This window comes from Macaca mulatta, chromosome 2 (genome assembly GCF_049350105.2).
Source record: "Macaca mulatta isolate MMU2019108-1 chromosome 2, T2T-MMU8v2.0, whole genome shotgun sequence".
Taxonomy (NCBI): Eukaryota; Metazoa; Chordata; class Mammalia; order Primates; family Cercopithecidae; genus Macaca; species Macaca mulatta.
Window position 1 is genome coordinate 2,871,619 of NC_133407.1, and position 11,567 is coordinate 2,883,185.

Sequence of the window (11,567 nt, forward strand, 5' to 3'; positions counted from 1 at the left end):
GAATACAATTTGATCATCCATTTTGACCCTGAACCTCAGAAATTCAAATGTGTAAAAAATGTCCATCAATGTAGACAAAACTGGCAAAATGTTAATAACTTTGGGAACTAGGTAACAGTTAAAAGGCAGTTCATTACACTGTGCTCTGTATTCTTACGTTTTTAAAAGTCTACTAAAAATGTTAAATTTTTAAAAATTGTTCAGGTGCATAAAGTGGTCTTTACGAAAATCTTTCATTCTAAAACAGTAGAGAGCATCCGTTTACCAATAATGTATTTGACAGGACACACTGACTTGAAGGTAGTCTTCAAATCACACCAACAATTACTCTATCAACAGACAGATGTAAGGCCATATCTGCCTGGAAGTTACTGAAAAAATAAATGTAATACAATTAAGTATATGTCTCCTTACATTAAAATGCTATATAGTCGATAACTAAAAAAAAAAAAACAAAACTTCATTCTTGGAATTGGAAGAGACAAACTTTCTAGTTCAGTAGTTTGCAAGCTTTTTGAGGTACCTGGACAAAAGAGCCAGATAAGTCACCTTGTTTCATACATGGGAGATTACACACAAAATATTAGAAGATGCTTTTAAAAATGATTTATCCACTTAAAAAAGGCTTTAAACCCATTTTGCCATTCCAGCTACATTCTACAGCTAATATGGTGGCGTAGAAAAGATTAAATGACTTTTATAATATCACTGAATTAGTGGCAAAAGAACTCAAGACTCTTATTTGTCCAATTCTCCTTTCAAACAATGCACCACTTCAAATTAAGTTACAATTAAGAATAAAACTTTCCATTTTCTTGCCTGTAAAATACGATTATTAGACAAGATCACCTCTAAGATCATTTTCCAGGTCTAAAATTCTGATTCCATGAATGCCAAGTTTAAACAGAAGTCTATATTAAGGGACTGAATGTTCTTACACACAGCAGAATCCTTCACACACTTTCAATGACTTCAGAGACATACAAGTCAAATACAGAAGCAAGCTAACAGTAACTCAGTCATACCTTTTAGGTCCTGAAACATTTTTGCAACATCTTTTAACAGTTAATGCTATTAAGCTGTGAAGCAATGTTCTCAAAAGCCACTGAAATGATACTGAAAGTTTTTTGGTTACTAGGTATTTTAGGAAAGGATACTGGCCTATGAAAAACACACACGCACTGAAGATGTTCAAGTTACCGAACGCCTCATAGAGAATTAAGTACATCATTTTCTTAAGTTTAAAATAACTGAATCAAGAGGAGCATAAAGCCTAGCTGGCATAATAGTTACAAAGTTTTAATTCCCACCTATTAAAGCCTGAAAGAGGTTGCTCTGAAATATGTTAATAACCCGTTCTATGGAACTTCTGAGCTGTCTGTCTTCAGTTTGGCTTAGTTTTGAACGATATTCTTCCAAAAGGTGCAATGCTCTCTGGGTATCTGAGAAGAAAAAGCAGAGCCTGATTAAAACTCTCTATTTACAAAAAAAGTATCACACACTAGTGCAAATAATTCTGCATGACACCTAAACAGTTCCCCAAATCCTTCAGGTCAACTGATGTCACTATGTTCATGTACACATATTCCTTAGAATGACCAAAAAATAAAAAAAAATTAAAGACAAGAAAAATTTAAACATATATCACATTAGAAAACGGAGGAGAGTGAGCAGTTTGGAATAAATATGTACTGTTAGTTTGCCAAAGTAAAAGATCAAAGTATTAGCAACAGTTTCAGATTACCTGATATGCAAAAGCAGATAATCTACATTTTGTCATTAAAATCCAAATTTTTAACATTTCAAAATACAAATTCTTAGTATCCCACGGTTGCCCACAGAATAGTGCTTAGTAAGAATGATGAAGTGAAATACTAAAACACCAATGCTGAGTTTTTAAGGACATCTGTGGAGGGGGGGGTGTTAATTGCCTCTCTTAATCACCAGAGAAATGTTAAGAAAGTTTAACAAACATTTTCCTGTTTCCATCTTCTGAAATGATGTGAGACTTACATCCCCTAACCAATAAAGCTAGGACCGTGCTGTCTCATCAAAGTTACACAAACTATTCTAAAACAGCAATCAAAAAACTGACATACGGAAAAGCCAAGTGACATCAACAGAGTTATGGAATAAACTCTCACCTTGCTTCCGGACCGGCATTTTTCTCCAGAATCAGGAAGAGGGCACACACCTTTAAAAACACACAACAGAAAGGAAAAAGGATAGAATCATGTTAAACTAGCATTTCCCCCTATCGAAATAGAAAACCCTCGCAGCCCTATTGGAAAACCCCACGTTCCAAAGTTTTACCAAGTCAAAAAAGAGTCTCAAAACGCAGCAGTTGTCTGTCAATGTGGAAAGCTTCTCCCTGGAGTGGGTACCCCTCCAAATTAAGAACAGAGAGAAGTCGGTGTTCAAACTCTCCTCGAAAGCGTCCCCCTCCCCAAAGAGCGTAGACCTGAGGCCGCCTCTTCCCCCGGCACAAGTATCCACGCTCCCCACCTGCTACTGGGGACGGGCCGGTGAAGCGCTCCGACCCTTGGCCCCTGAGCCAGCAGCGGCCGCAGAGCGCTGAGAGGGGACCGGCGGGACTGGCCGCCCGCCCTGCCCGCGCCCCCTCCTCCGCTTGCCTTTCTCCTTGCTCGCTGCCTCCGGGCTGCTCCAGCGGGGGCCGGACAGGGCAGCGGCCGCTCTCCGCGACGCCCTCGCGCCCCGCATGCACACCTCCGCGGGCCCCCACACCTGCGGCGCCGCCACAAAGTTCCCGCGAGCGGCGTGCGCTCGGAACTGGGGTGCGCTCCGGCCAGACTCGGAGCAGCTCCCCGGCCCGGCCCCGCTCCACGTACCCCCGCCCCGCCCGGGGCCCGAGGAGCCGAGCGGAGGGGGTGAAGGGACGGGGGAGGAGCTCCCTTGGGCCGCCGCACCCCCGCGGCCTCTTCCTCCTTCTAGGTCGCGCCGCCTCCCCGTTCGCCGCGGCCCACCGGCCCGCTCGCCCAGTTGCCGCCTGCCCGCCCCACCCCCGGAACCTCGCCTCCTTCCGCGCCCCCAACCGCTCTCCCCCTAAACTTTCCGCCAAGATGGCGGCCCCCGAGCTGGCCTGCCGCGCTCCCACGTGACCGCCTTCCCGGCGCTCTCAGCCAATGGGAAGTGAGGAGGCGGCTCGCGCCGAGCCCCGGGCTCCCCGCGCTGCTACCTTCGGGTTGGAAGGGGGAGGCGGGTCGGGAGAGGGCTGGGGAACGGAAGGGGGACACGGGGAGCATCCTGAGGGAACCCCCTCGCTTAAAAGGGCGGCCGCTGAAGTGGCTCTGAGAACAAAGGAGTTAACACGCGGACTCCACAGGTGGCCCGGGGTGGCCCTGGAGGAGCCCGCCTTTACCTTGCCCGAGCCCACCGGCGTGTCCCGCAGTTCCGAGCTAAACGCGCCAGGCCGGGAAGGCTCGGGCTGTCTGAAGAGAGGCGTGACCTCGCCTACACCAGAGCCAAGGCGCACATTCCGAGACACCCCTTAACCTCATTCAACACGTGCCGTTTCCAACTCCGCTGCGGAGAGAGCGCCTGGCGACCCCAGGGGTAGATCCCACCGGGGAAAAGCCGCCTTAAGGAGGAGCCAACTGCACCTCCCAGGGGGCGGGGAGGGCGGGGCCTGGGAGAGGGAGAGGGAGGAGTTCGGGGAGGGGTGCCAACTCTGCATTGCCTTCCACTCCGGGCTGCTTGTTAAGTTCCTATTCGTCCCTTAGTAATAGGCTTGGCGGGAGGGGGTTCATTAAAGAAGGACATGTAAAATAGAGACACTGGGTAATGTGGCAAGAGTTTGAGGGTTATACTACAAGATTTTTAAGCCTAAGTGATAAATTCCAAGTATGGTATACTTCAGGGTGGGGAGAGAAGGTTTGTTCATTCATTCGTTCATTCATTCATTCATTCATTCCCCCAAGCCTGCGTCCCAGCCCGGTCAGCATCGCAGGTGTTACCCAAACGCTGACGGTCCCTTTAAGAACTCACCTGGAGTCGCGCCCTCCGAAGCTGAGCCGCCCTCGGCCAGCGCTGCAGGTTTAAGTTTCGAGCGCACCTGTGAGCGGAACCACGGGCCAGCTGGGACCCCGCTCCCGGGCTGAGCCACCCAGGTTATAGAAGGGGAGTCTCGGGAAGCTCTCCAAGTCACTGCCCAGGTCTTCGAACCTCCTCTGGGTGACAAGGACCTCCCTATTCGGAGTTCCAGAGAGAACTTGCCCAAAGTTACCCCGAGTGAGTGACAGAACTGGAAACCCGGAGATCCTGTCTTTCAAAGCCGGAAGGCTCTTCCCAGTAAGCCTGACGGCCTCTGAGGCCGTATCCATTGGCCACTAAAGGGAAGGCCGAGGAACCTCGTATTGTAACCTTAAAGCTACTCGCAGGTATACTGACCACTGGTTGAATTTTGGATAGCACCTTAGAATCCTAACTTATTGTAAGGACCCACCGACTTTAGAACCTATCTAGGACAAGGAACGGAGGTCCAGAAAAGGGAAGCAACTTGTCCAAGGACGTAGAAGCTAATCCGTAACAGAGCAGCCCAGAACTTAGGTCTCCTAGCTCTAGTCAGGGCTCTTTCTATTGTGATTTTGGACAACTTGACAGAGAGGTATGTTGGTATGTTGGCAGCAGACCTCTGTGCTTTCCCGGATCAAGCATCCTGGGATCTTGAACAACAGTTAAAGCAACATTGCATAGAGAAGATGGGATAGAAGGGTCAAACAGTCCTGAAAGCAGGGGTGTCCCTAAAAGCCAGGAACTTAACAGAGGGATGGAAGTTGTTTAATAGTGAAAATGGCTCATGGCATGCATGATACTCTCAAGACTTCGTTGATGGACTGTGAATGGAATGGTTGCAATAAGAAACCGTTCTAAGAATGGAATCACTTCAGAATTCAGGAGAAAGAGGGAGGGAAATTTGCCCTCTCCCTTGATGATATTTATTGTTCATATATGTTCACTTGCTAGGAAACGGGGATAGAAATAAATAAGATCCAAGTCCTGCTCTCAAGGATACACAGCCTCGTAGCAAGTGCACAAAGGCCAATGCATGTCTTCCCAGGGGACACTGAGGAGTCAAAAACAAAATTTGTGTGAGTTCTCAATGTCATCCTAGCCTTCCCCTAAAAGCAAAAAGGAGGAAGAGGAGGAAAGAGGACATGTCCTTTTTCTTGTCATTCTGTGCGACAGCCCTGTTTGGTTGTCAGCAGTGTCCAAAAGCAGCAGTGAACCTAGCACTTGTTCTACCCGCTAACCTAAGGTGCCGGTAGCAAGTGCCTAGCAAATGAACATATATGAGCAATGAATGAAGGTTCTTTACTCTTCATTCCTCCTTTCTACCCATCTTTATTAGTTACTTATTGCTGGATTAAAAAATTCCTCAAACCTTAAGAGTTTAAAACGTATTCGCTTAGTAACTTAAACAGCGATAAATAGTATCTCAGTTTCTGCATGTCAGGAATTCAGGAGCAGCATAGTTGGGTGGTTCTGGCTCAGGGCGTTATGATGTTGCAGTCAAGAAACCTACCAGGGCTGCAGTCATCTGAAAGCTTCAGTGGGACTAAGGGAGGCTCTTTCAACATGGATCATTCACACAGCTAGTAAGCGGATGCTGGCTATTGGGAGGAGGCTTCAGTTTCTCACCATGAAGACCTTTCTATAGGGCTGCTTGAGTGTCTTCATGACATAGTGGCTGACGTCCAACAGACCAAGTGATTCAAGAGGGCAAGACAGAATAAGCCACAGTGCCTTTCATCACTTAGTCTCAAAAGTGACACTCTGTCATAGTCTGTTTGGGCTGCTATAACAAAATACCTTAGACTGGGTGATTTATAAACGACAGAAATGTATTACTCACAGTTCTAGAGGCTAAGAAGTCCAAGATCAAAACACCATCAGATGTGATCTAACAGTAATGAGAATAAAAATTTTTAAAAAAAGAAAAAACTGGCCAGGTGTGGTGGCTCATGCCTATAATCCCAGCACTTTGGGAGGTCGAGGTGGGTGGATCACGAGGTCAGGAGTTCAAGACCAGCCTGGCCAAGATCATGAAACCCCGTCTCTTCTAAAAATAAAAAAAATTAGCCGGGCATGGTGGCAGGTGCCTATAATCAGCTATTCAGGAGGATGAGGCAGAGAATTGCTCGAACCCGGGAGGCGGAGGTTGCAGTGAGCCGAGATCATGCCACTGCACTCCAGCCTGGGCAACAGAGCAAGACTCTGTCTAAAAAAAAAAAACAAACAAACACCAAGAGATTCAGTGTCTGGTAAGAGCCTCATTCCTCATGAATGGAGCTTTCTTGCTGCATCTTCCCATGGTGTAAGGGACTAACAAGCTCTATCAGGCATCTTTTATAAAGGCTCTAATCCCATTTAGAAGAGCTCCACTTTCAAGACCTAATCACTTCCCAAAGGCCTCATCTCTTAATATGATCACTTTGAAGGTGAAGATTTAAACATATTAATTTAAGAAGGACAGAAACATTCAGACCATAGCACACTCCATCATTTCCATAATATCCTATCAGTTACTTAGATCAGCCTCAAGGTATATGATTACCAGAAAGTAAGACTCACTGGAGGCCATCTTCTTTGAGCTGGCTACCACATCATCACAATGTACAAAGCAATGACATCTGGATTTTTCTTTCCTTTTTTTTTTTTTTTTAGATGGAGTCTCACTCTGTTGCCAGGCTGGAGTGCAGTGGCATCATCTCGACTCACTGCAACCTCTGCCTCCCGGGTTCAAACAGTTCTCCTACCTCAGCCTCCTGAGTAGCTGGAATTGCAGGCGCCCGCCACCACGCCTGGCTAATGTTTTGTATTTTAGTAGGAATGGGGTTTCACCATGTTGACCAGGCTGGTCTCAAACTCCTGACCTCGTGATCCACCTGCCTTGGCCTCCCAAAGGCTGGGATTACAGGCGTGAGCCACCACACCCGGCCTCAACGTCTGGATTTTTCTAAGCAACTTTTATTTCCTCAAAGCCTTACTTTGTGCAGTGAGCAGCTGCCATTGAATAGGACACAATATTGGATCTAATTTTCCAACTTCCTCATTAAATATATATATATATATATATATATATATACACACACACACACACACACTATATCTATCTATCTATCCATCTATCTATCTATTTATCCTCTCTGTTTGTCTATCGATAGATCGATAGATGAATAGAAGAAGTTACTTCAACAAAATACTAGCGGGTAAAGCTGTTCACTTTCCAGCTCCAAGTTAACTTGCCTTTTGAAGAGTTTAAAAGGCTTAGGAGTCAAATGACCACAGGGAAAGGCTCAGATTTCCCATTCTTTTATGAAATGTTAGCCAGTCAATGTCAAAGATACTGTCTCTAAGTTCCAGCCCTTTGCTTCCCAGACATCCTGCCCAAGCCACCTTTGCAGCTTCACATCTCTGTTTTTGTCTTCTCCTCCATCCAGGCCCCAGCCTATAAGTCTATAAAGGTGCCCAGGTCCCGCCAGACTCTACTGCATCTTTTGCTTTCACTCCAGCAGAGTAGCAGCATGCTGCCTGTGCCAAGGCAATCACTAAAAGGAAAGGATTTAATGCTGTCAAAAAAAAAGCTTATGCCAGCTTAGGCTGCAAGAAGAGGAACAGTGTCAAGTATGACGAAAGTGGCCATATTGGTCAGACCTCCATGATAGCCTAGGGGGCATTGCTTAGCAGCACACTTTTAAAGGAATCTAAACAAACCAGCATCTGGAAAGGAGAGAGTAACCACAGCAATAGGAAACAGTTGTAGAATCTAGGGACATTTCATTGGAAAAAGAGAAGTCTCCAGGGAGCTTCAGTCGTCAAACAGGCTTATTCTGTGTACCCAGTGGGCAAGTACAGTCAATGGATGAAAATTCAACCAATGGACAAACACAGGAAGTTCTTTCTTAACATGAGTTATCAGAAACTGTCCAAAATTCCAAAGAGCTGCCTCAAGGTAGTGGAAGGTTTTTTTGTTTTTGTTTGTTCATTTGTTTTTGTTTTGTTTTGTTTTGTTTTTATCAGGAAGATGCTGAATGAAGTCAGCAAGGATTCTGTGTTAGAGGGTGGTAGATATCCAGGACACAAGGTTAAACTAGGTGACCTCTGAGACCACAGTTCTAAGCTGTTGAAACCTCAGTCCCTGCTGAATACTGAAATGGTATTAGCACCCTTTAGTCTACATCAAGAATTCATTCTACCCAGTTTTAGTGGTACCAAGACTGATCTCTTTCTCATAGACAATTCTTAACAGAATAAAGTCTACACATTGAAACCAATTCCCTTTAAAATGTGGACAGATGGCCATCTCCATGATGGGTAGTTGTGCACTGAACTAATGCTTTTTAATGGAAGGGCCGCCCTAAAATTCCTGGATTATGGTATAATGGATTACTACATCAGTATAGGACTAATAACCGCCTCCCATGTAAACTGGTGTATCCTGACAGTGGTATAGCCCCTCATAGAGTGTTCAAAGACAGGTTTAACTCACTGCAGGTCCACAGCAACCTATAAGATCAACTCATTAGTTATGATCTCCCACTTTGCAAAGGAGGGCACAGAGGAAGAAGAAACTGAGATAACTTAGTTTAGGACACCACAGCTGGCTGCAACTGGGCTGAACATTAGTTCACTGTTTCTTCAATTAATCTATGCTGCTTTTTCTCTACTTGGCTCCTTTTCTAAATTAAACAAAACAAAACAAAAAAACTGGGTGCAGAGTGGTGTATATGTGTGAGAGATAGAGACAGAGAGAGAGAGAAAGAGAAAGACTAAGCAAAAGAGAAAAGAGAGAGGCTGAGCAAGATTCAGATAAAATAAGGCACAAGTAATGGGCTAGTCTGTTATACAGTATACTTGTCATATATTTGAATGCTTTTAACAATGCACATAGTTTTGATGGAAATAGGACCTTGAAGAAATACATATCCACCCCTGGTGATATGTTATGACTAAACGAGTTGGTTTTTTGTTTTGGAGTTTTTTTTTTTTAAATGCAAAGGTATATATTTAAAATACCCTGTAGTTTCCTTCCCTCCTTCATTTCATGTCCTCGAGTATGAAAGAGGTTTTCTAGATGCACGGGACATCCAAACTGGAAGTGCCCTTAGATCCCATCAACTCCCATCCCCATGTTTGAGAAGCATGTGAAGTAAGCTCCAGAAGAACTCCCAGACAGCACCAGCACACCATTGTCCGAGGACTTTTCCCTGATGGCAGAAAGCTACTGACATTTCCACAACAATCCATCTTTATTTTAGAGAGAAGGGGCTGGGGGTAAGGAGAAATTAGTCATCTTTTCTAGAGGTATGCTTCTAAGTTTAACCAAATTTGCTTTCCTGCTTTTGAAGAACTTGTGGTATTGACAGAACCATAGGATCCCATATGGAAATCCTCAGGATTCTACTAAAATCTCCTCACATGAAACAACCTCTTCACCCTACCCCCTGCCAAGAGAATTACCATTGTCTGTTCACAGAAGGCTTTGGCCAGGGCCCCTCAGTCAGATTATCCTTATGTAGGTAGAGAACATCAACTTAGAAACTTAATTGGAATTTGAAGAAATGCTGTTAGAATTTTAGGAAGTCATTTGTATTCCATTTCTGAGATGTGACCTGGATAGAATTCTGGTAAGTGGAGAAGCCAGAAGATTCTTCATAATTATATGTGGATTGTGTCCAGTGACCAATCTCATTTAGGATGGAAAACTGCCACAGGCTTCCAAAATGAAGACTTGTGTGCCAGTCTTTCATTTTTGAGAAGTGACACTCACTAGGGCTGTTATTTTCCTATAGGGCTGTTATTTTCCTATTCCTCATGTTGTATAACCCTAAATTCCTTTATTATTTTCTTCTATTTCACACTCACAAGAATGGTAACGATAATGAATCATTTAAATCTTGCTTTCTATTTAAATTTTCTTTAGATAATTAATTTCTTCCCAAGACAATTTTATCAACTGAGATTAAATATTTGTGATTAAAACATCTTCTGCCTTTTATAAATAATTTGGGTGACAGTTGAAGAAACTTTTCCAAATATGCTTTTAAAAAATCCTGCAAAATTTTCCCAAGTTGGGTATCATTTCAACTTGCAAATTACCACATGAATAAACAAAGCCAAGCTCAAAGGGAGTAGGAGACAATAAGTCAATAATTTAAAAGGGATGGGGTATTACCAATTACTAATGAAGATAAATAAAGCGATTTAACAATAAGAGAGAAGCAAATATTTGATAAGAAATGCTACCATAATAATTTGGAGAAGCTTGGGTTCAAAAGAGCAGAATAAAGCTGTATCTCTATTCTTTTTTTCTCTTGGAAAAACACTCCGAAAATATTAGAACAAAGAGAAACTTGTTCCTCCATCCTTAATAAAAAGAAGGGTAGCTGGGCACGGTGGCTTACACCTGTAATCCTAGCACTTTGGGATGCCGAAGTGGGTGGATTGCTTGAGGTCAGGAGTTTGAGACCAGCCTTACCAACTTGGTAAAACCCCGTCTCTATTAAAAATACAAAAATTAGCCAGGCATGGTGGTGCCCGCCTGTAATCCCAGCTACTCAGGAGGCTGAGGCAGGAGAATCATATGAACTCAGGAGGCGAAGATTGCAGTGAGCCAAGATCGTGCCACTGCACTCCAGCCTAGGTGACAGAGCAAGACTCCATCTAAAAAAAAAAAAAAGAAGTTAGATGCTCAGGTTCCCACATATTCAGATATTCAGACAAGTGACCATCTTCCCTCACTCCTCCAAAAGGTAAGAATTTGATTTACTGGAGAATAAGAGAAGATTTAGATTTGGAACTACTAGACACAGAGGAAGATGGTGGTGCGTTATAGTACAGGAAACTAAGGGAAAATCTGCGTATTGAACGGAGATAACTCCCTCACGCCCACCTCCTTCTTCCTGCTAGCCATGGCTGGGAGTACCCTTCAGAGAGAAAAATGGAATTGCCTCCGAAAGATCAGTAGATACTTACAGTGGGAAGGCTTACAACAAAAGGCTAAGCCATCGGAAAAATGCAAATCAAAACCACAGTGAGATAGACGTCACACCCACAAGGATGGCTCTAATCAAAAAGACGTAGGTGTTATTATCATACCAAGTGCTGCAAAGGATGTGGAGAAATCAGAACCCCCATACGCTGCTGGTGGGACTGTAAAATGGTGCATCCACTTTGGAAAACAGTCTGGGAGTTTTTGAACAATTGAACATACAATTTCCATATGATGTGACAATTCTACTCCTAGGTGTACACCAAAGACAACTGAAAACACATGTCTATACACAAATATTCATAACAACATTATTCATAATAGCCAGAAAGTGGAAACAACACAAACACCCATGAATTGGTAAATGGAAAAATAAAACCGGTATGTCCATGTAACGTAATATTATTCAGCAATATAAAGAAACGAAGTACTGATACACGCTACGACATGAATGAACCTTGAAAACATGCTAAGTAAAAGAAGCCAGTTACAAAAGACCACATACTGCAAATTCCATTTGGGTGACATATCCAGAAAAGGCAAATCTGGAGAGAGA

At 43.9% G+C, this 11,567-nt stretch overlaps 1 protein-coding gene across 20 annotated transcripts in view; it reads right to left on the reverse strand.

The window, feature by feature from the left end:
- DLG1 (discs large MAGUK scaffold protein 1) overlaps positions 1–3,618 on the reverse strand; it is a 276,675-nt gene extending 273,057 nt beyond the window's left edge. For 6 of the 20 annotated variants that reach the window (XM_028843320.2, XM_015132613.3, XM_028843315.2 and 3 more), the window contains exons 1-3: positions 2,634–3,116; positions 2,145–2,194; positions 1,311–1,442 (exon numbers count right to left, since the gene is read on the reverse strand). In XM_028843320.2, the coding sequence (XP_028699153.1) occupies positions 1,311–1,442; positions 2,145–2,163 (151 nt within the window). In that variant the 5' untranslated portion in view covers positions 2,164–2,194; positions 2,634–3,116. 20 annotated transcript variants of the gene reach the window in all.
- Positions 3,619–11,567: the final 7,949 nt, after the last annotated feature.